At 24.4% G+C, this 26,525-nt stretch overlaps 9 protein-coding genes across 10 annotated transcripts; 3 read left to right on the plus strand and 6 right to left on the minus strand.

Annotated features, from left to right (window-relative positions):
* Positions 1-1,923: 1,923 nt before the first annotated feature.
* LOC122859315 lies at positions 1,924-4,867 on the minus strand. 2 transcript variants are annotated; one of them, XM_044162785.1, is made up of 2 exons: positions 4,681-4,867; positions 1,924-4,607 (listed from the first exon to the last, which is right to left on the minus strand). In XM_044162785.1, the coding sequence occupies exon 2, from the start codon at positions 4,196-4,198 to the stop codon at positions 2,279-2,281; it is 1,920 nt and encodes a 639-aa protein (XP_044018720.1). In that variant the 5' UTR covers positions 4,199-4,607; positions 4,681-4,867; the 3' UTR covers positions 1,924-2,278. The 2 variants fall into 2 exon arrangements, with proteins under 2 accessions (XP_044018720.1, XP_044018721.1); XM_044162786.1 differs by having other exon boundaries at positions 2,077-4,607; positions 4,702-4,867.
* Positions 4,868-6,213: 1,346 nt separating this feature from the next.
* Positions 6,214-7,601, plus strand: LOC122859760 (lipase 1-like; the record flags this gene model as incomplete). Its single annotated transcript, XM_044163444.1, has 6 exons — positions 6,214-6,291; positions 6,366-6,546; positions 6,623-6,737; positions 6,790-6,844; positions 7,181-7,411; positions 7,494-7,601. Coding segments are annotated over exons 1-6 (768 nt in total), but the record flags the coding sequence as incomplete, so codon positions are not given.
* A 459-nt stretch (positions 7,602-8,060) lies between these two features.
* LOC122859761 (gastric triacylglycerol lipase-like) lies at positions 8,061-10,995 on the minus strand. The gene is made up of 8 exons (XM_044163445.1): positions 10,876-10,995; positions 9,408-9,609; positions 9,220-9,334; positions 8,992-9,142; positions 8,613-8,768; positions 8,466-8,550; positions 8,306-8,380; positions 8,061-8,230 (listed from the first exon to the last, which is right to left on the minus strand). The coding sequence occupies exons 1-8, from the start codon at positions 10,993-10,995 to the stop codon at positions 8,061-8,063; spliced, it is 1,074 nt and encodes a 357-aa protein (XP_044019380.1).
* Positions 10,996-11,693: 698 nt separating this feature from the next.
* LOC122859762 (lipase 3-like) lies at positions 11,694-13,130 on the minus strand. Its single transcript, XM_044163446.1, has 6 exons — positions 13,082-13,130; positions 12,893-13,007; positions 12,586-12,823; positions 12,292-12,447; positions 12,098-12,182; positions 11,694-12,013 (listed from the first exon to the last, which is right to left on the minus strand). The coding sequence occupies exons 1-6, from the start codon at positions 13,128-13,130 to the stop codon at positions 11,694-11,696; spliced, it is 963 nt and encodes a 320-aa protein (XP_044019381.1).
* Positions 13,131-15,239: 2,109 nt separating this feature from the next.
* On the minus strand, positions 15,240-16,249 carry LOC122859763 (lipase 1-like). The gene is made up of 4 exons (XM_044163447.1): positions 16,189-16,249; positions 16,001-16,115; positions 15,688-15,931; positions 15,240-15,362 (listed from the first exon to the last, which is right to left on the minus strand). The coding sequence occupies exons 1-4, from the start codon at positions 16,247-16,249 to the stop codon at positions 15,240-15,242; spliced, it is 543 nt and encodes a 180-aa protein (XP_044019382.1).
* Positions 16,250-16,554: 305 nt separating this feature from the next.
* Positions 16,555-19,138, plus strand: LOC122859764 (lipase 1-like; the record flags this gene model as incomplete). The annotated part of the gene is made up of 6 exons (XM_044163448.1): positions 16,555-16,578; positions 17,221-17,401; positions 17,483-17,597; positions 18,120-18,363; positions 18,688-18,915; positions 18,998-19,138. Coding segments are annotated over exons 1-6 (933 nt in total), but the record flags the coding sequence as incomplete, so codon positions are not given.
* A 251-nt stretch (positions 19,139-19,389) lies between these two features.
* LOC122859765 (lipase 3-like) lies at positions 19,390-21,389 on the minus strand. Its single transcript, XM_044163449.1, has 7 exons — positions 21,378-21,389; positions 20,908-21,109; positions 20,721-20,835; positions 20,408-20,651; positions 20,117-20,272; positions 19,927-20,011; positions 19,390-19,833 (listed from the first exon to the last, which is right to left on the minus strand). The coding sequence occupies exons 1-7, from the start codon at positions 21,387-21,389 to the stop codon at positions 19,514-19,516; spliced, it is 1,134 nt and encodes a 377-aa protein (XP_044019384.1). The 3' UTR covers positions 19,390-19,513.
* Positions 21,390-21,925: 536 nt separating this feature from the next.
* Positions 21,926-22,962, plus strand: LOC122859766 (lipase 1-like). Its single transcript, XM_044163450.1, has 3 exons — positions 21,926-22,003; positions 22,078-22,373; positions 22,908-22,962. Exons 1-3 carry the CDS (start codon positions 21,926-21,928, stop codon positions 22,960-22,962), a joined length of 429 nt encoding a protein of 142 aa, XP_044019385.1.
* A 905-nt stretch (positions 22,963-23,867) lies between these two features.
* On the minus strand, positions 23,868-26,165 carry LOC122859768 (lipase 3-like). Its single transcript, XM_044163451.1, has 7 exons — positions 25,994-26,165; positions 25,723-25,912; positions 25,538-25,652; positions 25,225-25,468; positions 24,934-25,089; positions 24,744-24,828; positions 23,868-24,650 (listed from the first exon to the last, which is right to left on the minus strand). The coding sequence occupies exons 1-7, from the start codon at positions 26,114-26,116 to the stop codon at positions 24,331-24,333; spliced, it is 1,233 nt and encodes a 410-aa protein (XP_044019386.1). The 5' UTR covers positions 26,117-26,165; the 3' UTR covers positions 23,868-24,330.
* Between the last annotated feature and the right edge of the window lie 360 nt (positions 26,166-26,525).

Genomic DNA, 26,525 nt, shown 5'->3' on the forward strand with positions numbered 1-26,525 from the left:
ACCTATAATCCAATAAAGTTATATGAAAGAACTTATTGAAAGCGTCATAAAAAAAAAAAAAAAATTGCCCTGACAATCAAATTTTATATTTTTATTATTGTCATATGTTAGATTATAAAAATTGGGTGAACTGTGTTGAGTTCAAGGCTCATTCATTATCGATCAATAAGCAAGCATGATGAAAAACATGAATGGGTGAGAAAGAAATATGTATACATATATGTATATGTGTGTGAAATACTACCGTGCCTTATTATACAGAGTGTCGATTAATTTTTACTATCTTTCACTGCAGTTATATCAACTTGTACTCCTCAATATAACAATAACAAAGCATTGTAAATTAATAATCAAAATAAAATGTATTTTTGTAATTTTTATTGAATTAAAAGTTTAATTTACAATAATTCTTTGTTATTATTGACCTATAAATTTTTAGTTATATCAGTATAAATTGGCCCATGTCATTCTCTTTGAGATAAAAAAAAAAAAATTATTTAAAAATATTTATTTTTAGGGGCACCATGTAATTGTTGAATTAAAATTTTCTATTAACAATTGCATTGTGCTTTGAAAAATAAATATTTTTAAATAACTTTCTTTTATTTTCAAAGATAAATGAGTGAGATAATAATTATTTACTGATAAAAGCCAAATTTGTATATCAATAAAAATTAAAAAAAAATTGTTTACTCCAAAAATAAATCTGACTAAGTACATTTTGTTTTTTTTTTTTTTTTTTTTTTTTGATTGTTAAATGATTATTTTTTTTTTTTATTTTTTATAAAAAAAATAAGTTAAATGATTATTTTTTTTTTTTATTTTTTATTTATTATTTCATTTATAACACATCAATTACATTAAATACAATTTTAGTTAAAATATGTTGTTTCAAATTTAATTTATCAAGAGACTCGGTAGAGTCTCGCCTCAATTTTTAAAAAGCGAGACTCTTTACCGGGTATAAGTATTTTAAGTCAGTGGTCCGTGACGTCGTCGTTTTTAATTTATCAAATGTCGTTCTAATTATTTGTTAAAAAAAAAAAATAAAAACAGTTTCATTATATATATCGATGCCTCTCTTTCCAATGAGCCTACTCTCGATTTTTTCCAACAAATAATAAAAAAGATATAAGAGTCAGTAAAAGCCAGGTATTAAATCTTACTAAAAAATAAATTTTCAAGCTGAAATGTCTAATTTCTTCGGATACGTTGCGCATACCCCGCGCCTATCCCTACTCCTGAATTTTTTTTTACATGCATATATGTGTGTGTATGCAGCCGCATGTATTAGTTATTTATCATTGATGGTATAGCAGAATTTGTTTCTTTTTCCCTTTATATTTAAAGCGTACATATATAGTATACATACACGTTTAAATTTTTATATTCCAGAAAATTAGTATTCGATTATTATTTATTATGGTATTCACGGTCAATTTAAAGTAAACGAATTACAAATATAATTTATTATTAATTTAAACAAAATAAGTGAAATACAAACAAAACATAAATTTACAATTAATGTCGCTAAAAAGCCTCAATTTTTAAATACCTGTCTATTTATCATACCTTTAATAATCAAAAGACGTGAAATATCCAAAAAAATGTCAAAATTTTGAAGTATAAAGTTGAATAATTTGCTGGATAAAAAAAAACTAAAAAAAAAATTAGGCGCTTTTTCGATACATGGTATAATAATAATATAATAATAAAAACTGCAGCGCCTAATTTTTTTTTTAGTTTTTTTTTATCCAGCAAATTATTCAACTTTAAAACAAAATGACATTGTATTTCACGTCTTTTGATTATTAAAGGTATGATAAATAGACAGGTATTTAAAAATTGAGGCTTTTTAGCGACATTAATTGTAAATTTATGTTTTGTTTGTATATCTAGATATTTTCGGAAAAAAAATTCTTCTTTTTCGTAAATATAAAATCTTTTCATGGTGATTTAAAATTCATAATACAAAATATTCAATCAATCTCTTATGTGTTAAAAAATATTGACAACAATTGATAATTATAATTTTAGCAACCCAAATAATTATACACACAATAGTTGAACATCTCATTTTTCTTATTTGTGCTTGTTCAAATTTATTTATTTATTATCAATAATAAGTTGCATTGTTTGAAGTCAACAAAATTGTTTCACACACAATAAAATCTCCATATTATATCATATTTAAATATCATATTAAAAAATCTGGCTAATGAGATTTGTTTAATAAAACGACAATACATTTTTAAAAGTATCATTATTATTATTATTATTATAGTTGAAGCACAAAACGAACTTGGCGAGCAAATTTAAGATAAAAAATATAAATGCGATCAAATATCTTTGTTCGAAAATTTATAATTTCGAAAATTAAAGTTATTAAGCTAATTGTAAGACCAATACCAAGTATTGAAAAAGCTTGTGAAAGATCTTTTAATTTGAGGGAGTGGTGGTGAGGTGTAATATCACGATGATAACTTTTTGTTTCGATATTATTGAAATGTTCAATAATACCACTACTTATAAGTCTTTGTAGAATAATATTAATATCATTAGCATATGGTAAACCATGCCATACTGCAAAACTAAGTGGAATGCTCATTGAAGCATCTGGTAATATATATATATAAGATTTAAATTTCTTATGTACTGTTGAAGTATTGATTAATGCTAATAATGCTATATTTTTATTTTTACCACTCATTAAATCTTGGAGTTTTTTTTCATACTCAATACTTTCAAATTCATCGAAATTTTTAAATAGTTTATAAAAGATTTCATTTGAATTTTTGTCAATATTATCGTTAATTAATGTTTTATTTCCAATGTATAAATTTTTTGTATCCTTTGAACCACCAAATGTTAAATTTGCTTCATTTAAAGCTTTTATTGTATTGTTTCTGATACGAGGTATAAATAATATTTTTCCTAGTAATGGTGATGAAAATGATCCTAATAGTATACAACCAAATATAAACCAAGACATGAAAAATATTCTGTATGGAAATCTGACTGGTTGTTTATTGCATGCTACACCAATGAAAATAGCAAATATATCTAAAAATGATATTTCATGGAATAATATAAACTTGAAAATTATTGGAAATGATAAAATAGCCATCATTATAATCCATTGATCTATTGTTACAGGAATTGGTAGAGATGCTTCTTTTTCAGATTTATCTACAGGTATAAGCCAAACAAGTTTTACAACATCATAAGGAATCGTGTAATCAATATCAATTGTTGGTTGCCAAGGGATACCACCAATAACAAGATCATAGGATCTTTTGCTGCTTAATGAATTAACAATTCTTTGTGGTATTGTATCATTTTTAGTTGCTGCGATTTCCGATAATTTAATTGTAAAATTTAGATAACTTGCGACAACTCGTAATATCGATAAATCAATACCTTTATATTGAAGCTTATTATTTTTTTGTTTAACAGTATACATGTACGGTTTATTATTCAAATAGCCAACATTTACAGAACAATTATTCATTTTCATTGGTCTAAATAACGTATTATTTATTATCCATTTTCCATTTTGACATTGGCCAACAATCACTGGATCCATTGGTTCTCTGAGTATCTTTGGTTTAAATTCATTACTCTCCATTGCTAGATAATAATTTTCAACAAAACCAATTATAACAATATTTGCTAATTTTTTAGTCCATAATAATTTGGTCAATAAATTTGATTCTTTGATGAATAATTTTTTATTTTTAAAATGATTAACCAATAATACTGTATATGTAGATCCACGACTACCAATTTCATAAATTTTTATTTTCAAATCATCAAGATCATTATGGTCTCTCAATAAAATAAAAATATCCATTCTTGTTTTTTGCATATTATTTTTAACATTGTAGTTTTCAGTTAAAACAAATGTTGACCAAATCTTTTGTAATTCTTCCAAGTAAATATTTGATATTGTTATGTGTTTAGTTAAAATAGCTGTAATGACTTTTGGCTGTTTTTTCAAGTGAGAGGTGACATAATCATCAAGACAAGCTTGTAATAAATTTTTATTTTTGATTACTTCACTTTTTGTTGATACATCAATGAGTCCATTATTACTTGCTTTTCGATATTTTAAATTTTTTGAATCCAATTCTGTACAAGAAATTAATTTAATTGTTGTCACTATGAAAAGTAACAATCCCACGTTGATGAGATACATTTTGATGACTGTAAAATACAATTATCAACATTTAATGATGACCAAAAAGCAATTTATATTTTTTTGGGCATTAAATGTCTAATCAAGTTTTATATTTTTATATATGATTCTTTGTTGTATTGAGTTAATTTTTAAACTGCGTATAATCCCGTGATGAATTCAAGCCTTTTTCACATTATTGATTATTTATTTGCATATAGTTTGTTTGTTCATGTAATATATGAGAGAAAATGATATTATACAAATTCGTATATATTCATATATATTTTAATATCATCCCGTAGAGTATAGAACAAAATGTAAAAATGTTGTTATAATTATTTGATTCTCTAATTAAATTGTATTAAATTTGAATTAAAACAATTTCATATATGACGCACAAGTGTATGTATGTATGTCGCGCAACAACCTGCAAAACAAAAGAAATTAATTATTCAAAATTGACACATTATTTTAAGTAAAATTTTCCAACTGATATATACAGCAATAAAAATTTCTTTTACGTATAAACATCAAGATGCACTTTGAGATCTCTTTTCTCATTGAAGAATAATTAATATATATATTATTTTTTTCTACACACAGTTATTATAAGTATAACAAATTTATAGACATATTTGATACAGCCTGACAATGTTTTTAATCTGTATACATTGAGGCATGCGCGAATAAGAGATTCATGTAAACATCTGACCGCGAGGCAACGTTATTATTTGCACTCTTCTGTGTATGATATAAAAGTACTACACACATGCATGTATGCTTGGAACAACGTATGATCCTGCGCTGTACGTATATATATTACGAATTTACAGTATATTTTTTTCAAGTAAAGTTGAAACTGATTGCGAATACAATTTTTTGTATACTGTCAATTTTTGATAATTAAAAAAAAAAAAAAAAAACACACAAAACTCGTAAACTATTTTTGATTGCGGTATTGCAATTTATAAAATAAAAAAATGAATTGCCGAGTAAATCAAAACGACTATTTGTCATGTCCCCAAGTGATTAAAACATCATCATTTAATAGTTTATTTGACTTGTCATTTTTATCGCTAATTTTCACGATATTTACGCATTTAAAATACCATTTTATATGAATAGTTTTTTATTTTTAACATTTATTCTATTTATAATTCAATTTTAAATAAATAATAAAACTGTCATTTGAATGTAGCTGTAAAGACTAGATGTATATGTAAATACTTTTGTTGGATAAAATCTACTTGTCAAATTTAAATAATTAAAATTATTTAATTGTTGTAGATAAAAATTATTGCTAAAATAAATTCAGCTGAATTTGTATAAAATTTTTAAATGAAAACATTTTGTTTACTTTCTGTGGATTTGATGCGGAACAATTTAACAAAGTAAATTATTTAAACTTAATAAATTATGTTTATATTTTCTTAAAATTTATCAATGCCTCCATCTTATGATTTATCAAAAATAAATATTCCAATTGCATTTTTTTATTCAGATAATGATTGGCTGGCCTCACCTCTTGTAATTATTTTTATTAAATTAATAAAACATGTTTTTTTTTATCGAAAAATATTGCTAATCTTAATTGTTTTTTTATTTTCAGGATGTCAAAAGGCTTTGGACAAAAATACCAAACAAAATTAACATAACGAGAGTTAATTTTACAAAATTTACTCATCTTGATTTTCTTTGGGGAATTGATGCGTCTAGTTTAGTTTATAATAAATTAATTACAATGATCAAAGAGCATTGCTGATTATTACTGAAATAAAAAAAAAATAATAAATTATGTATATTTTTATATCAATATTCAAATGTTGTTTTTTGTTTTTTTGTATTTTACTTACTTAATACGGCTTATTAGAAATAAGTAGATCAAGGTAAAATATGTATATAGATAAACATACTATAATTATTTGATAAACGACTGAATGGTTTTTTTTTATTTCCTTCATTGTATATACCTGTTTGACAGTAAAATAATATTAATATTTTAACGTTTTTTATATATATTTTTTTTTCAAACAATGAAATATCATTTGCAAAATTGTATTGCTTTATTTTTGGGTTTATTTTTCAACGCAACATATGGCTGGAAAACAACAGTAAATTTATTATAAAAATTTTAGAAAATAAATTGGTATATAATTTATTATTTTTTTATTATAATCATTTGTAGTTGGAAATATTAAAGGACAATGGCATCACTGCAGAAGTACACTATGTAACAACAGATGATGGGTACATATTGACAAATCATAGAATAAATGGAGGTGAAAATTCAACACCAGTTGTTTTGGTCAGTGGAGTATCTATCACAGGATCGTGCTGGTTAATGCGAGGACGAAACGATTCTCTTGGTAATTATAATTCAATATGAAAGCAATTAAGTAAATCATTTTTTTTCTAAATCTATTATAATTTTTTAATAATTAGCCTACTTACTTGCTGACCAAGGATACGATGTTTGGCTTATAAATAATCGTGGAACCAATTATGGATTGTCGCATGTCAATTTAACATCAGATGATTCACAATTTTGGAAATTCAGGTAATAATTTATACACAAAATATAATTACATTAACAAATATCTTGGTTACAGTATCCTCAGACATAATATCCACTTGCAAGAAAAAAATAAATTACAAATTTATCAAGTATACATGATGATAACTATTTGATTAATAAATAAAATAAATAAACATTTAATAAAATACATTTAAAAGATGAAAATATTAATAAAAATTAAATTTGAAATAATAATAACAGCGAGTCATTACAATACGATGATGAATTAATTAATTTTTAAATAAATTAATTTTCAATTTATCCAAGATATATGGATAATAGTAAATTTGCAAAAAAAAAAAATAAATAAATTTTTAAATGGAATATTTATTTATTTATCGTGCTGATCAACCGCTCTTCATAATTATTTTTCGACAAATTTTTATTTATTTAAATTCAACTATGTTATCTCTGATTGTATTTAGACTATCTGGAATTTACTTTTTGCTTCATATGGAAAAGGAACTTCAATGGATAATATTTTACATTACGCTCAAAATCTTATGTCTGCAGGAAAATTTCGTGAATACGATTACGGTCAAAAAAAAAATATGGAAATTTACAATTCAACATCACCACCAGATTATGATCTAACAGCAATCAATGTACCAACAGTATTTTATGTTGCAAAAAAAGATTGGATAGCAGTTTATTCTGTAATTTTTAATTTATAATTATTTTAAAATTATAAAATTTTATTTTGAATGCATAATTTTATGAATTTAATTTTTTTTTTAGGATGCTGAAAAAGCTTATAAAATGCTGGCTAATGGAAAAGGTTTTAACGTTGTAAATTATGAAGCATTTTCACACGCTGATTTTGTGTATGCCAAGGATGTTAAAAAACTACTAAACGATCCGATAATTAATTTATTAAATTCTTACAAAAATATGTGAAAATGTTAATACAAATAAATATTCGTTGTGTATTACTAATAAATAATTTTATTAGTATCACAAAAAGTTTTTTTACAATTTCAAGAAATATTTTATTTCAAAGTTATAATAATTTTTTTATTTAAGCATCTTTAAGTTACATTTATTAGGCAAAAATATTTTTTTTTATAAATTCTAAATATACATAAAAATATTTAAATTAAAGTGTTAAAAAATAATCATTATGGTTTTTTATTTTTTTACTATTGCTACTATGACTTTAATAATATTCCTAATGTTACGAAAAAAAAAATTTCCAAGTAAATAATATCATCGTATTTCCAGTAGCTTTGTAATAACGAATTGAAATAATTACTGATCAATATTTTGCTTTTATGTACACAGTGTGTAAACTAAGTTATAAAAATTTTAAAAAATAATTTTTCCTTTTGTAAATTGATCAAGATACTCGATTATTCTATCGTTGAATATTTCTTTCACATTTTTAGCAGTTATAAAGTTAAGATGATTGAAATTTTCGTCAGATACCTGTTCAACAATAGCTTTGCTCGAAATTCTTTTAGTTATTTCAGTAACGTCTTCAAATGTTGAAAGTGGATCATTTTTTAGACAATAAAAAATTATCATTGGTGATTTGATATTTTTCAAATAACATAGTGGAGGTTTTGATGTACCATAATGTTCTATATTTTCTTTTTCATTTTGATAATCATACTGTTGAGATTTTCCTGAAAGATAAAATTAACATTATATAAAAAATATATTTCTCGAAATTCTCAAATGTTAGCAAATTATTGAATAGATAGATATTACGAATTTTTGCTGATTGCGCCCAGTGCAGAAAAACTTTTCCAGATGTTCCACCAGGAAAATAATTTAAAAGATTGGCATAAATCTTCTGTAAAATTATAAAAATAAATATCTAACAGAAAATAATAAAAAGGACATTATTTTACGTACATTATCGAATTGTTTATCATTTTTACCACAAAGAATATTAACTGGCATTAAACAGTAATCAACAATATTCAAGTTGACACATATTTCTTCGAATAATATACTATAAATTGATTTTTGTGGTAGTAATTCAAAAGATCCAGTAGGATCAATAAAATTCTGGAAATAATAAAGCAGAAATATTCTATTTTTTATTGTAAGTATTTTGTTTTTTCGTTGAAATTTTACTAAAATAAGCATTATGCATAAAAAAAAATTGATAAATAATTAAAATAAAAAGTATCTTTACTCCAACTGATTCTATAAAATTATACATTGTCATGTCTATATAATTTTTATTGATAAATCCAGCAATTGCACCAAAGCCAATCATCAATTGAACCTTTGAATTATATTCTGGTCGTTCTGATAATGTAGTAAACAATGATGTTGTTCCCAATGAATATCCAAGAACTATCAAAGAATTTTGATTTGTTGCATTCAAAACATAATCAATTGTTGATGGTACATCATAGTATCCAAATTCATAAATACTAAATTAGATTTGATTATTAAGCTAATAATTTAATTTTCGTTATTTTTGTTTGTCATGTTATCAAGTTGAGTTTACCTAAAGTTCCAAAATTTTTTGTCATTAGGTGACAATGTAACATGATCACGTCCATGCGTTGTACCACGATAATTACCCAGCCAAACATCATAGCCTTCATCAGCAAGTTGCTTAGCTGTAATAGTATAAAAAAAAAAAAAAAAATTAATTTATCGAAAAATAAAAGTGATTAACGTTTGGACAATGACCTAAACTTCGGTTGGGACTTAATAGCCAAACATCTGATAGTAATGCCATTCCATTTAGCATAAGAACAACTGGTTTTTGTTGATTTTTCTTTGACAAATTCAATGGACTCCATGGTATTCGAAATGCCTTCAAAATATATCCATCATCTGTCGTAATGTTGTGCTGCTCTGCTGGATATCCCCAGCTCTCAATCAATCCAATCTACACATATCAATAACAAATAATATAAATTGATAAGTCATTATCATTGCGTAATTTAATTTTATAATTTTATAATTACACTATCTAAAACTTCATCACTTCTCAAAATTCGATAAAGCAATTTAATTAGCCAAAGAGTAATAATTATTTTAATAATTTGTCTAATGTTACAAATAAAATATCTCCTAGTAATTAATAACATTTTTCATCGACTTAGAAATTACGTATTAAAATAGTTGTTGAACATGTGACCGTGAATGCCTGACTGAATGTTTTTTATCAATTTCCTTATAAAAGTTTCAATTAATCCGACAATACATAAATTAATTAATTCAAGTTTACCTATATAGATGATCATGATCTTTGCTTTAATCGTAAACAGTAATAAAATGTCAATGATTTTTTGCTTATAATTTTTGTATAAATATTAATGACCTGCAGAATGCAATTCTATTAAAGTATTGAATATTTATTTTTTTAAGTTTATTATTATTTCACTTTCGTATTATAAATTTTTAGAATGATAGTATATAGTTGAAGGTATATAGAATTCAAGAAGGATAATTATTTAATAAATGGGTGAATTGTTTTATTTTTTTTTATACACACAAAGTAAAAGTGCGAAATGCACTGGACACGCATCAATAAAAAAACAAAAAAATTGTAATATCTCACAATAAATAATTCAATGAATTTAATAATGATAATAGTTAGTTTCGATGTATACTACTTTGAATGCAAGGTTAAATAAATATTATTAGTTCGTCATGATTTAATTTGATTTTTTATTATTATTAATGTTTTATAAAGAACATTGCTTTTATAAAACTATTTTTTTTAAATGATTATTTTACAATTGATTGCTGAATACTATATTATAAATTGATTTTTGAGGTAATACTTCAAGAGTTCCAGTAGGATCAATAATATACTGTAAATAATAATTATATAATAATTATTTATTCAATAATTAAATAAACATTCTCTATTTTTTATCGTTAATATTTTGTTTTTTCGTTGAAATTTTACTAAAAAATAAACATTATGCATAAAAAAAAATTGACAAATAATTAAAATAGAAAGTATATTTACTTCAACTGATTCTATAAAATTATACATTGTTATGTCCATATCATTTTTATTTACTGTGCAGCTCTGCTGGATATCCCCAGCTCTCAATTAATCCAACCTGCATATATCAATAACAAATAATATAAATTGATAAATCATTATTATTGTAATTTAATTTTTCAATTTTATAATTACACTATCTAAAACTTTTTCACTATTTAAAACTCGATAGAGCAATTTAATTAGCCAAAGAATAAAAATTATTTTAATAATTTGTTTGATGTTACGGATAAAATATCTCAGTAGTACTATCATTTCACAGTGGCTTTGAAATTACAAATTAAAATAGTTGTTGAACGAATAACCGTGATTGACTGACTGAATGTACATGCTAGATTTTTTATCAAAGTCCATGAATTTCATTATAAAAGATTCAATTACTCTGACAATAAATAATTAATTAATTCAAGTTTATCTATACACGATCATGACCTTTGCTCTATATTCATGAACAGAAACACGATGTCAATGATTTTTTGCTTATAATCTTTGTATGAATAGTAATGACCTGCGCATAATGAAAAACTACTAAACGATCCAATAATTAATTTATTAAATTCTTACAAAAATATGTGAAAATGTTAATGCAAATAAATATCCATTTTGTTTAAAATAAATAATTTTATTTGATCTCAATATAAGCTTTCGCTAAACTATAAATAAATACATTTTTTCATACAAGATAATTTACAATTTACAATATTCAAACTAATTAAAAGGAATAGTTTAGAATATTCCAAAGTGTAAAATTTATATCATAAGATAACGAATATCTTACAATGAATAACTCAATGAATTCAATAATACTAATTAGCCTTGATGTGAACTATTTTAAATCAAAAGTTAGATAAATATTTTTAGTTGGTCATATATTTATTTTTAGTATTATTAATGTTTCGTAAAAAACGCTAAAACCCATGAATATACTTATTGATAGCTAAGTTATAAAAATCTCAAAAAATAATTTCTCCTTTTATAAATTGATTAAGATACTCGATCACTCTGTCGTTGAATATTTCTTTCACATTTTTTGCAGTTACAAAATTAAGATGACTGAAATTTGGGTCAGATACTTGTTCAACAATAACTTTACTCGAAATTCTTTTAGCTATTTCAGTGACATCTTCAAAAGAAGACAGTGGATCATTTTTTAGACAATAAAAAATTATCATTGGTGATTTGATATTTTCCAAATGATTTTCTGGAGGTTTTGATGTACCATAATGTTCAATATTTTTTTGTTCATTTTGATAATCAAATTGTTGGAATTTTCCTGAAAGATAAAAGTCAACATTATAAAAAATAAATATCTCTAAATTCTAAAATGTTAAAAAATTAATAAATGAATAGACATTACGAGTTATTGCAGATTGAGCCCAGTGCAGGAAAACTTTTCCAGATGTTCCACCAGGAAAATAATTCAAAAGATTGGCATATATCTTCTGTAAAATTATAAAAATAATAAATAAATAAATCAACATCCATTATTAATATTTTTAATTATTGTCAAACCTTCAGCAGGAATTAATTAGAATACAATGTTTTACGTACAGTATCAAATTGTTCATCATTTTTACCGCAAATAATATCAACTGGAATTGAACAATAATCAACAATATTCAAGTTAACACATATTTCTTCGAATATTATATTATAAATTGATTTTTGAGGTAATATTTCAAGAGTTCCAGTAGGATCAATAAACTTCTGAAAATAATAAAATAAAAATACTCTATTTTTTATCGTTAATATTTTGTTTCTTTGGTGAAATTTTACTAAAATGAACATTATGGATAGAAAAGAAGATGGTTAAAAAATTAAAATAAAAATTATATTTACTCCAACTGATTCTATAAAATTATACATTGTCAGGTCCATATAATTTTTATTTAAAAATCCAGCAATTGCACCAAAGCCAATCATCAATTGAACCTTTGAGTTATACTCTGGTCTTTCTGATAATGCAACGAATAGTGATGTCGTTCCCAATGAATATCCAATAAATATCAAAGAACTTTGATTTGTTGCATTCAAAACATAATCAATTGTTGATGGAACGTCATAGTATCCAGTTTCATAAATACTAAATAAAAATTTTATTATTAAATACTATGAGTTATTGTTGTTCTTCACGTCATCAATTTGAGTATACCTAAAGTTCCAAAATTTTTTGTCATTTGGTGACAATGTAACATGATCACGTCCATGCGTTGTACCACGATAATTACCCAGCCAGACGTCATAGCCTTCATCAGCAAGTTGCTTAGCTATAATAGTATAAAAAAAAAAAAAAAAAATTAATTTATCGAAAAATAAAAGTGATTATTGTTTGGACAACGACCTAAACTTCGGTTGGGACTTAATAGCCAAACATCTGATAGTAATGCCATTCCATTTAGCATAAGAACAACTGGTTTTTGTTGATTTTTCTTTGACAAATTCAATGGACTCCATGGTATTCGAAATGCCTTCAGAATATATCCATCATCTGTCGTAATGTTGTGATGCTCTGCTGGATATCCCCAGCTCTCAATTAATCCAACCTACACACACACACAATTCACAACGTCATAATAATTTGATAATTAATTATTATTGTAATTTAATTTTTCAATTTTATATTTACACTATCTAAAACTTTTTCACTATTTAAAACTCGATAGAGCAATTTAATTAGCCAAAGAATAAAAATTATTTTAATAATTTGTTTGATGTTACGGATAAAATATCTCCAAGTAATTACTATCATTTCACAGTAGCTTTGAAATTACAAATTAAAATAGTTGTTGAACGAATAACCGTGATTGACTGACTGAATGTACATGCTAGATTTTTTATCAAAGTCCATGAATTTCATTATAAAAGATTAATTTACTCTGACAATAAATAATTAATCAATTCAAGTTTATCTATACACGATCATGACCTTCGCTCTATTCATGAACAGTAACACGATGTCAATGATTTTTTGCTTATAATCTTATTATGAATAGTAATGACCTGCGCATAGTGGAAAATTATCGAAGAATATAATTTTAGATACTTATAGTAAATATCATGAATTAATTACAGGCTGAAGAGAATTACTACAAAGAAACTTGCTACATAATGTTTATTTTTTTTATAAATTTTTTCAGATTACGAAATCTTGTGGAATTTGGTATAATTAAACATGTTGAACAAATAAAATTACCATTAGTACCTTACTGTCCATTACAATTAGATGAAGATAAAAGAACATCTAATATGAATAATTTATCATTACCATTCAAAATTATTAGCCGGTGGTTTAACATTAGTAACACTAACATTTATATTTGAAATATTTGGATTCCGTCTTTCAAAAGTTTATTAAAGTCGTCATAATAATAAAAAACCAGTATTTACAAGAAATCCTACACAAATTCTACCACTTGTATGTCCAGTTAATAATGATTTTGATAATCAACCAAGTACTAGTAATCCATCACCAACTCGTCAAAGTGTCGGTATGAAAAAAAAAATAATATATAATACGGATTTGAATATTTAGAAATTGACTCACTTGCAATTGAATGCAGTAGTAAAAAAATAAATAAAATATGTATAATATACAAAGAAATTTATACATAATATTGAATATTTATTTTTTCAAGTTTTTTCATATTTAAATAATAATTAACAATGAAATATTATTGTATTGTTTTATTTTTGGGTTTATTGTTCAACCCAACATAAGAATTACGAATGGAAAACAACATTAAATTTATTATAAAAAATTTAGAAAATAAATAAATATATAATTTACTATTTTTTTATTATTATCATTTGAGATCAAGAAACTACGAAACGATCAAATAATTCGATGTGTAACTCCTGGTTCAAAGTGTAAAATTTATATCATAATTCATAAGATAACAGATATCTCACAATAAATAACTCAATGAATTTAATAATAATAATAATAATAATTAGCCTTGATGTAAACTACTTTGAATGCAAGGTTGAATGTTAATAGTTCGTCATGATTTGATTTGAATTTTTTATTATCATTAAGTTCCGTGAAGAATGCTGCTTTTATAAAAAAATTTTTTTTTTAATAATTATTTTACAATTAATATGTACATTGATTGCTACGGTATAAATATTTAAAAAATAATTTTTCTATTTGAAAATTGGTCAAGATACTGGATCACTCTGTCGTTGACTATTTCTTTCACATTTTTAGCAGTTACAAAATTAAGATGATTGAAATTTTCGTCAGATACTTGTTCAACAATAACTTTACTCGAAATTCGTTTAGCTATTTCAGTGACATCTTCAAAAGAAGAAAGTGGATCATTTTTTAGACAATAAAAAATTATCATTGGTGGTTTGATATTTTCCAAATTATATTGTGGAGGTATTGATGTACCATAATGTTCTATATTTTTTTGTTCATTTTGATAATCATACTGTTGAAATTTTCCTAAAAGATAAAAACAACATTACGAACAATAATAAATATATTTCTTTAAGTACTAAAATGTTACAAGATTAATGGATAAATAGGCATTACGAAATTTTGCTGATTGTACCCAGTGCAGAAAAACTTTTCCAGATGTTCCACCAGGAAAATAATTCAAAAGATTGGCATAAATCTTCTGTAAAATTAAAAAAAATAATGAATATAGAAATAACATTGCATTATTAAAATTTTCAAGTGTCCAACAGGGAGAGCATGAGAATAGAATATTTTACGTACACTATCGAATTGTTCATCATTTCTACCACATATAATGTCAACCGGAATTGAACAATAATCAATAATATTCAAGTTGACACATATTTCTTCAAATATTATATTATAAATCGTTTTTTGAGGTAATACTTCAAAAGTCCCAGTAGGATCAATAATATACTGTAAATAATAAACATTATGGATAAAAAAAAAAATTGATAAATAATTAAAATAAAAATTATACTTACTCCAACTGATTCTATAAAATTATACATTGTCATGTCCATATAATTTTTATTTATAAATCCAGCAATTGCACCAAAGCCAATCATCAATTGAACCTTTGAATTATACTCTGGTCGTTCTGATAATGCAATGAATAGTGATGCCGTTCCCAATGAATATCCAAGAAATATCAAAGAATTTTGATTTGTTGCATTCAAAACATAATCAATTGTTGATGGAACGTCATAGTATCCAATTTCATGAACACTAAATAAAAATTTTATTATTAAATACTATGAGTTATTGTTGTTCTTCACGTCATCAATTTGAGTATACCTAAAGTTCCAAAATTTTTTGTCATTTGGTGACAATGTGACATGATCACGTCCATGCGTTGTACCACGATAATTACCCAGCCAAACATCATAGCCTTCATCAGCCAGTTGCTTAGCTGTAATAGTATAAAAAAAAAAAAAAAAATTAATTTATCAAAAAATAAAAGTGATTATCGTTTGGACAATGACCTAAACTTCGGTTGGGACTTAATAGCCAAACATCCGACAGTAACGCAAATCCATTTATCATAAGAACAACTGGTTTTTGTTGATTTTTCTTTGACAAATTCAATGGACTCCACGGTATTCGAAATGCCTTCAAAATATATCCATCATCTGTCGTAATGTTGTGCTGCTCTGCTGGATATCCCCAGCTCTCAATCAATCCAGTCTACACATATCAATAACAAATAATATAAATTGATAAGTCATTATCATTGCGTAATTTAATTTTATAATTTTATAATTACACTATCTAAAACTTCATCACTTCTCAAAATTCGATAAAGCAATTTAATTAGCCAAAGAGTAATAATTATTTTAATAATTTGTCTAATGTTACGAATAAAATATCTCCAAGTAATTAATATCATTTTATTTCGACTTAGAAATTATGTAATAAAATAGTTGTTGAACAAGTGACTGTGATTGACTGACTGAATGTATTTCTTCATCAAAGTCTATGAATTTCATTAGATGCTGCAACTAATCCGACAATAAATAATTATTTAGTTCAAGTTTATCTATACATCTTCTGTGTAATCATAACCAGTAATTAGTGGTATTAATACAATGTTATGTATGTTATGTATTAATACTGGTATATATACAAATAAATTCATACAATGTATTGATTATTCATTTTATTTATGTAACTTCTATATCATTTCCTTTTCGTATCAAAGGAAAATACTGGTTGAAGGTTAAATTCAAACAGATAAGGATAATTACTTGATAAATAACTAAATTTTTTTTTTTATTTTTACACACAAAGTAATAGTGCGAAACGCAGTTAACACATAAATAAAAAAAAATTCAATAATATTATTGTTTAAAATTTATTTTAGATTTTTTATGATATACAATGAACTATTTCATTTTATTTTTGGGTTTATTTTTTAACCCAACATACGGCTGGAAAACAACAGTAAATTTATTATAAAAACTTTAGAAAATCAATTGGTATATAATTTATTATTTTTTTATTATGATCATTTGTAGTTGGAAATATTAAAGGACAATGGAATTACAGGAGAAGTACACTATGTAACAACAGAAGACGGTTACATATTGACAAATTATAGAATAAATGGAGGTGAAAATTCAACACCAGTTGTTCTAGGCACCGGAATAACATTCACTGGATCCAGTTGGTTAATGCGAGGACGAAATGATTCTATCGGTAATAATTATTATATTCAGATAAAAAGTAATTACGTGATCCAATTTTTTTCTCAATCTATTAAAGTTTTTTAATAATTAGCCTACCTACTTGCTGACCAAGGGTACGATGTTTGGCTCGTAAATAATCGTGGAACTGATGATGGCATGAAACATGTTAATTTAACATCAGATGATTCAAAATTTTGGGATTTCACGTAATAATTTATACACATTGCATGAACAAATATCTTGTTTACAGTATTTCAAAGAATAATATCCATTTACTAAAATATATTTAAAAGATGAAAATATTAATGAAAATTGAATTTGAAATAATTATAACAGTTAGTCATTACAATACGATGATGAATTAATTAATTTTTAAATAAATTAATTTTCAATTTATCCAAGATATATGGATAATAGTAAATTTGCAAAAAAAAAAAAAAATAAATAAATTTTTAAATGGAATATTTATTTATTTATCGTGCTGATCATACTCTTGTCATAATTATTTTTCGACAAATTTTAAATCATCATAATCATCATTATGTCGACATGTTAAACTATGCTTGTATATTATTTTTATAATTATTCATTTCAATTTTAAATATGGCTTTTTATACCAACACAAGCTACATGATGTTTATTTTTATTTTCACTGGGGAAATAATTAACCAGGAGATTAAGAATATTTTATAATAATTATAATTTAATATTTTTAACTATTTTTTCAGTTTTCATGAGATGGGAATTTATGATATGCCAGCAGTAATTGAATATATAACAAAATTAACAAAACAAAAATTATTTTATATTGGTTATTCACAAAGTTCGACTTTCGGATTTATCATGGCTTCTAAACGTCTTGATATTGCCAAAAAAATACGTTTGATGATACACCTTGCTCCAATTGCTTATGTTACTCATATTAAAGGAGCACTTGGCTTGTTTCATACACCTTTATATTATATTATCCAGGTATTTAAATGAACTTTAAGCTTGAATATTATATGATAAATTTATCATATATAATGAATCTTTTGGTTATACCTAATGATAGTATTGTAATATTTAGTTTTTCAGAATGTTCCTCGGAATCGACGCTTTTTTTAAACCTAGAGCTTCCACTGATTTTCTTGAAAAAAGTTTTTGCTCACCATTTAAAATTCAATCATACACTTGTGAATTTTTCATTGGCCTTTTCTTTGGATTTGATCACAAACAATTTCTTCCGGTAAATTATTTATAAAATAAAAAATTAATTATTTAATTGATAATAATATTATCTTTAAATGTACTTAGGATATTTGGAATTCTTTTTTTGCTGGAGCTTCAAGAGGTAGTCCATTAAAGAGTATCATTCATCATTATCAAAATCTTATGTCTGGAAAATTTCGTCAATTCAATTATGGTGAAAAAGAAAATATGAAAATTTACAATTCAACATCTCCACCAGATTATAATTTAACAGCAATCGATGTACCAACAGTATTCTTCGCCGCAAAAAATGATTGGTTGGCAGATTTCGATGTAACGAAATTTCAATTATTCATTATTTATTTATTGAATATAAAAATTCATATTATATCTTTATGAAAATTTATATTTTCAGGATGCAAAAAAAGTTTACAATATGCTAGCCAATGGAAAAGGTTTTAATGTTGTAAATTATGAATCATTTGCACACCTTGATTATGTTTGGGCCAAGGATATTAAAAAATTAATAAACGATCCAATAATCAATTTATTAAATTCATACAAAAACATGTAAAAAATTATTAATTGTTTCGTTATATAAACTTACAATTTTATTTATTTAAATACAAATAAATATTTCAAAATTTTTCAAATAAAAATTATTTATCTTTCGATGATTCAAATTTTATCGCAAATAAATTTAGTAACTTCTCAGTTTTGAGGAAATTTGAAAAGATCGAGTAAAAAAAACCAATGAATCGCAATGAGCGCTTGATAAACTATTAGTAACATTATGAGAGGGCATTAACATATTTTATTATAAATTCTAAATATAGATTACAATAACTACTACTTAAGTCAGTTTTTATAGATAACAAAATATTAAGAGTATTATAAATGTATATATATTTATTGCTAAGATATAAATATTTTAAAAAATAATTTTTCCTTTTGTAAATTGATCAAGATACTCGATCACTCTATCATTGACTATTTCTTTCACATTTTTAGCAGTTATAAAGTTGAGATGATTGAAATTTTCGTCAGATACTTGTTCAACAATAACTTTGCTCGAAACACTTTTACTTATTTCGATGACGTCTTCAAAAGAAGAAAATGGATCATTTTTTAGACAATAAAAAATTATCATTGGTGATTTAATATTTTCCAAATTATATTGTGGAGGTTTTGGTGTACCATAATGTTTTATGTTTTCTTTTTCATTTTGATAATCATACTGTTGAAATTTTCCTGAAAGATAAAATCAACATTACAAACAACAATAAATATATTTTTCCAAATGGTTAAACGTAAAAAATAGACATAGATTAATAGAGTTTTTACGAGTTTTTGCAAATTGTACAGAGTGCAGGAAAACTTTTCCAGATGTTCCACCAGGAAAATAATTCAAAAGATTGGCAAAAATATTCTATAAAATTATAAACATAATAAATACATGAATAAAAATAAATGCATTATTAAAATTTCCATGTTTCTAACAGGAAATAGTGAGAATATATAATATTTTACGTACATTATCAAATTGTTTGTTATTTTTACCACACAGAATATTAACTGGAATTAAACAGCAATCAACAATATTCAAGTTGACACATATTTCTTCGAATAATATATTATAAATTGATTTTTGAGGTAATGTCTCAAAAGTTCCAGTAGGATCAATAATATTCTGGAATTGATAAAGCAGAAATACTCTTTTATTTTTTATCGTAAATATTTTGTTTCTCCGGTGAAACTTTACGAAAATAAACATTATGGATTAAAAAGAAGATGGTTAAATAATTAAAATAAAAATTATACTTACTCCAACTGATTCTATAAAATTATACATTGTCAGGTCCATATAATTTTTATTTAAAAATCCAGCAATTGCACCAAAGCCAATCATCAATTGAACCTTTGAATTATACTCTGGTCGTTCTGATAATGCAATGAATAGTGATGCCGTTCCCAATGAATATCCAAGAAATATCAAAGAATTTTGATTTGTTGCATTCAAAACATAATCAATTGTTGATGGAACGTCATAGTATCCAATTTCATGAACACTAAATAAAAATTTTATTATTAGATACTATGAGTTATTGTTGTTCTTCACGTCATCAATTTGAGTATACCTAAAGTTCCAAAAATTTTTGTCATTTGGTGACAATGTAACATGATCACGTCCATGCGTTGTACCACGATAATTACCCAGCCAAACATCATAGCCTTCATCAGCAAGTTGCTTAGCTGTAATAGTATAAAAAAAAAAAAAAAATTAATTTATCGAAAAATAAAAGTGATTATCGTTTGAACAACGACCTAAACTTCGGTTGGGACTTAATAGCCAAACATCTGATAGTAACGCAATTCCATTTAGCATAAGAACAACTGGTTTTTGTTGATTTTTCTTTGACAAACTCAATGGACTCCATGGTATTCGAAATGCCTTCAAAATATATCCATCATCTGTCGTAATGTTGTGCTGCTCTGCTGGATATCCCCAGCTCTCAATCAATCCAATCTACACATATCAATAGCAAATAATATAAATTGATAAATCATTATTATTGTAAATTAATTTTATAATTTCACATATTACACTATCTAAAACTTTTTCACTATTTGAAACTCGATATAGCAATTTAATTAGCCAAAAAATAAAAATTATTTTAATAATTTGTTTGATGTTACGAATAAAATATCTACAGGTAATCAATATCATTTCACAGTAAAGGCTTTTAAATTACGAATTAAAATAGTTGTTGAACAAGTGACCGTGATTGACTGACTGGATTGTACATGCTCGATTCTTTATCAAAGTCCATGAATTTCATTTCAAGAGAATCAATTACTCTGGCAAGTGGCAATACATAATTAATTTATTCAGATATACCTATAAATGATCATGAATAATTTATTTATTTATATAATTTTTATATAAATGTAATAGTAGGGACCTGTCGAACAAAAAAATATTTCAAGTATATTTTTAAAAATTTAGTTAATATCATAAATTAAAATTAGCTTGAAGAGAAATAATAATTGGTAATGAATAATAAAAAAATATATAAAGATATGTACCTACACATTGTACATATATTTCTTTATGAATATTTATTTTTGCTACTTTCATATCATTTAACTTTCTTATTATTCATTGATATGAAAATAATAGTTGAAGGAAAAATTCAAATTGATAACGATAATTATTTGATAAAAATAACTGAATATTTTTTAAACACAAAGTATAATAATGCGAAACGCACTTGACACATCAATAAAAAAAACTTGACAATATCATTGTTTAAAATTTATTTTAGAATTTTTATGATATACAATGAACTATCATAAGCAAAAATATTTCATTTTATTTTTGGGTTTATTTTTTAACCCAACATACGGCTGGAAAACAACAGTAAATTTATTATAAAAATTTTAGAAAATAAATTGATATATAATTTATTATTTTTTTATTATGATCGTTTGTAGTTAGAAATATTAAAGGACAATGGAATTACGGGAGAAGTACACTATGTAACAACAGAAGACGGTTACATATTGACAAATTATAGAATAAATGGAGGTGAAAATTCAACACCAGTTGTTCTAGGCGTTGGAATAACATTTGATGGATCCAGTTGGTTAATGCGAGGACGAAATGATTCCCTTGCGTACTTGCTGGCTGATCAGGGCTATGATGTCTGGTTGATTAATAATCGAGGAACTGATGATGGTTTAAAACATGTTAATTTAACATCAGATGACTCAAAATTTTGGGATTTCACGTAATAATTTATTCACATAATATAATTACACGGACAAATATCTTGGTTACAGTATCTCGAAAAATAATAACCATTTTCCAATTATTGAAAAAATAATTACCAATACATAATAAACATAATAAAAATTAAATTTGAAATAATAATAACAGCGAGTCATTACAATACGATGATGAATTAATTAATTTTTAAATAAATTAATTTTCAATTTATCCAAGATATATGGATAATAGTAAATTTGCAAAAAAAATAAATAAATAAATTTTTAAATGGAATATTTATTTATTTATCGTGCTGATCATACTCGTGTCATAATTATTTTTCGACAAATTTTAAATCATCATAATCATCATTATGTTTGCATGTTAAACTATGCTTGTATATTATTTTTATAATTATTCATTTTAATTTTAAATATTTCATGGCTTTTTATACCAACACGAGCTAAATGATGCTTTTTTTACTTTAAGGAAATTACTAACCAGATGATTGAGAGGATTTTATAATAATTATAATTTAATTCAACTATTTTTCTAGTTTTCATGAAAGTGGAGTTTATGATCTTCCAGCGATAATTGAATACATAAATTAAGAATATTTGATGATTCATCTCGCTCCAATTGCTTATGTAAACCATGTTAAAGGAGTAGTTAGATATTTTCATTCGCCTATTTATTATACTGTCCAGGTATTAAAGAAAGTTTAATCTTAAATATTATTTATTAATAATAACAAATGCATGAGAAATTAATTTCTTATTATAAATTTATTGGTTTTATTGTATTATGCATTTTTTTTTTTATAATAATCGTATATTATAATATTTAGTTTTTCAGACTTTTTATAACAATCGATACTTTTTTTCAACCAAGAGCTATCACTGATTTTATTGAAAAAAATTTTTGCTCGCCATTTAGAGTTCAATCGTACATTTGTGAATTTTTCATTGGCCTTTTTTTTGGATTTGATCACAAACAATTTCTTCCGGTAATTTTTTTATTATAAATAAATAATTTACTTAATATGTTATTTATTAATTATTTATAATTGTTAATAATGTTATCTTTAAATCTACTTAGGATATTTGGAATCCTTTTTTTGCTGGAGCTTCAAGAGGTACGTCAATAAAAAATCTCATTCATCATTATCAAAATCTTGTGTCTGGAAAATTTCGTCAATTCAATTATAGTGAGAAAGAAAATATGAAAATTTATAATTCAACATCTCCGCCAGACTATGATTTAACAGCAATCGATGTGCCAACAGTATTCTTCGCCGCAAAAAATGATTGGTTGGCAGATTTTGATGTAACAAAATTTCAATTATTCATTATTTATTTATTGAATATAAAAATTCATATTATATCTTTATGAAAATTTATATTTTCAGGATGCAAAAAAAGTTTACAATATGCTGGCCAATGGAAAAGGTTTTAATGTTGTAAATTATGAATCATTTGCACACCTTGATTATGTTTGGGCCAAGGATATTAAAAAATTAATAAACGATCCAATAATCAATTTATTAAATTCTTACAAAAACATGTAAAAAATTATTAATTGTTTCGTTATATAAACTAACAATTTTATTTATTTAAATACAAATAAATATTTCAAAATTTTTCAAATAAAAGTATCCTAAAACTTTGACAATTTTTTTTGTTCGTTAAAAATTAAATTAAATAAAAATTATTTATCTTTCGATGATTCAAATTTTACCGCGAATAAACTTAGTAACTTTTCAGTTTTGAGGAAATTTGAAAAGATCGAGTAAAAAAAACCAATGAATCGCAATGAGCGCTTGATAAACTATTAGTAACATTATTAGAGGGCATTAACATATTTTATTATAAATTCTAAATATAGATTACAATAACTACTACTTAAGTCAGTTTTTATAGATAACAAAATATTAAGAGTATTATAAATGTATATATATTTATTGCTAAGATATAAATATTTTAAAAAATAATTTTTCCTTTTGTAAATTGATCAAGATACTCGATCACTCTATCATTGACTATTTCTTTCACATTTTTAGCAGTTATAAAGTTGAGATGATTGAAATTTTCGTCAGATACTTGTTCAACAATAACTTTGCTCGAAACACTTTTACTTATTTCGATGACGTCTTCAAAAGAAGAAAATGGATCATTTTTTAGACAATAAAAAATTATCATTGGTGATTTAATATTTTTCAAATTATATTGTGGAGGTTTTGGTGTACCATAATGTTTTATGTTTTCTTTTTCATTTTGATAATCATACTGTTGAAATTTTCCTGAAAGATAAAATCAACATTACAAACAACAATAAATATATTTTTCCAAATGGTTAAACGTAAAAAATAGACATAGATTAATAGAGTTTTTACGAGTTTTTGCAAATTGTACAGAGTGTAGGGCAAGTTTTCCAGATGTTCCACCAGGAAAATAATTCAAAAGATTGGCAAAAATATTCTATAAAATTATAAACATAATAAATACATGAATAAAAATAAATGCATTATTAAAATTTCCATGTTTCTAACAGGAAATAGTGAGAATATATAATATTTTACGTACATTATCAAATTGTTTGTTATTTTTACCACACAGAATATTAACTGGAATTAAACAGCAATCAACAATATTCAAGTTGACACATATTTCTTCGAATAATATATTATAAATTGATTTTTGAGGTAATGTCTCAAAAGTTCCAGTAGGATCAATAATATTCTGGAATTGATAAAGCAGAAATACTCTTTTATTTTTTATCGTAAATATTTTGTTTCTCCGGTGAAACTTTACGAAAATAAACATTATGGATTAAAAAGAAGATGGTTAAATAATTAAAATAAAAATTATACTTACTCCAACTGATTCTATAAAATTATACATTGTCAGGTCCATATAATTTTTATTTAAAAATCCAGCAATTGCACCAAAGCCAATCATCAATTGAACCTTTGAATTATATTCTGGTCGTTCTGATAATGCAACGAATAGTGATGTCGTTCCCAATGAATATCCAATAAATATCAATGAACTTTGATTTGTTGCATTCAAAACATAATCAATTGTTGATGGAACGTCATAGTATCCAATTTCATGAACACTAAATAAAAATTTTATTATTAAATACTATGAGTTATTGTTGTTCTTCACGTCATCAATTTGAGTATACCTAAAGTTCCAAAATTTTTTGTCATTTGGTGACAATGTAACATGATCACGTCCATGCGTTGTACCACGATAATTACCCAGCCAAACATCATAGCCTTCATCAGCAAGTTGCTTAGCTGTAATAGTATAAAAAAAAAAAAAATTAATTTATCAAAAAATAAAAGTGATTATCGTTTGGACAACGACCTAAACTTCGGTTGGGACTTAATAGCCAAACATCTGATAGTAACGCAATTCCATTTAGCATAAGAACAACTGGTTTTTGTTGATTTTTTTTTGGACTCCATGGTATTCTAAAAGTCTTTAAAATATATCCATCATCTGTTGTAATGTTGTGCTGCTCTGCTGGATATCCCCAGCTCTCAATTAATCCAACCTATACACACACAATTCACAACGTCAAAATGATTTGATAATTAATTATTATTGTAATTTAATTTTTCAATTTTATAATTACACTATCTAAAACTTTGTCACTATTTAAAATTCGATAGAGCAATTTAATTAGCCAAAGAATAATAATTATTTTAATAATCTGTCTAATGTTACGAATAAAATATCTACAGGTAATCAATATCATTTCACAGTAAAGGCTTTTAAATTACGAATTAAAATAGTTGTTGAACAAGTGACCGTGATTGACTGACTGGATTGTACATGCTCGATTCTTTATCAAAGTCCATGAATTTCATTTCAAGAGAATCAATTACTCTGGCAATACATAATTAATTAATTCAGCTATATATAAATGATCATACGTATAAATTATCATGAATTATTTATTTATTTATATAATTTTTATATAAATGTAATAGTAGGGACTTGTCGAACAAAAAATTATTTTTAAAAATTTAGTTAATATCAAAAATTAAAATTAGCTTGAAGAGAAATAATAATTGGAAGTGAATAATAAAAAAATATATAAAGATATGTACCTACACATTGTACATATATTTCTTTATGAATATTTATTTTTGCTACTTTCATAT

This window comes from Aphidius gifuensis, linkage group LG6, assembly GCF_014905175.1.
Source record: "Aphidius gifuensis isolate YNYX2018 linkage group LG6, ASM1490517v1, whole genome shotgun sequence".
Lineage (NCBI taxonomy): Eukaryota > Metazoa > Arthropoda > Insecta > Hymenoptera > Braconidae > Aphidius > Aphidius gifuensis.

What these genes read in the sequence shown, in the direction of transcription:
- LOC122859315 (XM_044162785.1), bottom strand. Translation starts at nt 4,198, where the DNA reads ATGTATCTCATCAACGTGGGATTGTTACTTTTCATAGTGACAACAATT.
- LOC122859761 (XM_044163445.1), bottom strand. Translation starts at nt 10,995, where the DNA reads ATGATAGTACTACTGAGATATTTTATCCGTAACATCAAACAAATTATT. An exon ending in AAGTCCCAACCGAAGTTTAG is followed by an intron (nt 9,335 to 9,407) that starts GTCATTGTCCAA and finishes ATACTATTACAG; the next exon opens with CTAAGCAACTTGCTGATGAA. An exon ending in AAAAAATTTTGGAACTTTAG is followed by an intron (nt 9,143 to 9,219) that starts GTAAACTCAACT and finishes AATCTAATTTAG; the next exon opens with TATTTATGAATTTGGATACT.
- LOC122859762 (XM_044163446.1), bottom strand. Translation starts at nt 13,130, where the DNA reads ATGGCATTACTATCAGATGTTTGGCTATTAAGTCCCAACCGAAGTTTA. An exon ending in ATGATGAACAATTTGATACT is followed by an intron (nt 12,183 to 12,291) that starts GTACGTAAAACA and finishes ATAATTTTACAG; the next exon opens with AAGATATATGCCAATCTTTT. An exon ending in GGCTCAATCTGCAATAACTC is followed by an intron (nt 12,014 to 12,097) that starts GTAATGTCTATT and finishes TTTATCTTTCAG; the next exon opens with GAAAATTCCAACAATTTGAT.
- LOC122859763 (XM_044163447.1), bottom strand. Translation starts at nt 16,249, where the DNA reads ATGATAAATGGATTTGCGTTACTGTCGGATGTTTGGCTATTAAGTCCC. An exon ending in AAAAAATTTTGGAACTTTAG is followed by an intron (nt 15,932 to 16,000) that starts GTATACTCAAAT and finishes ATTTTTATTTAG; the next exon opens with TGTTCATGAAATTGGATACT. An exon ending in ATTTTATAGAATCAGTTGGA is followed by an intron (nt 15,363 to 15,687) that starts GTAAGTATAATT and finishes TTAATTTTACAG; the next exon opens with AAGATTTATGCCAATCTTTT.
- LOC122859765 (XM_044163449.1), bottom strand. An exon ending in ATTTTATAGAATCAGTTGGA is followed by an intron (nt 20,273 to 20,407) that starts GTAAGTATAATT and finishes TATCAATTCCAG; the next exon opens with AATATTATTGATCCTACTGG. An exon ending in TGTACAATTTGCAAAAACTC is followed by an intron (nt 19,834 to 19,926) that starts GTAAAAACTCTA and finishes TTTATCTTTCAG; the next exon opens with GAAAATTTCAACAGTATGAT.
- LOC122859766 (XM_044163450.1), top strand. Translation starts at nt 21,926, where the DNA reads ATGAACTATCATAAGCAAAAATATTTCATTTTATTTTTGGGTTTATTT. An exon ending in CATACGGCTGGAAAACAACA is followed by an intron (nt 22,004 to 22,077) that starts GTAAATTTATTA and finishes GATCGTTTGTAG; the next exon opens with TTAGAAATATTAAAGGACAA. An exon ending in TCAAAATTTTGGGATTTCAC is followed by an intron (nt 22,374 to 22,907) that starts GTAATAATTTAT and finishes CTATTTTTCTAG; the next exon opens with TTTTCATGAAAGTGGAGTTT.
- LOC122859768 (XM_044163451.1), bottom strand. Translation starts at nt 26,116, where the DNA reads ATGATATTGATTACCTGTAGATATTTTATTCGTAACATTAGACAGATT. An exon ending in AAGTCCCAACCGAAGTTTAG is followed by an intron (nt 25,653 to 25,722) that starts GTCGTTGTCCAA and finishes ATACTATTACAG; the next exon opens with CTAAGCAACTTGCTGATGAA. An exon ending in ATTTTATAGAATCAGTTGGA is followed by an intron (nt 25,090 to 25,224) that starts GTAAGTATAATT and finishes TATCAATTCCAG; the next exon opens with AATATTATTGATCCTACTGG.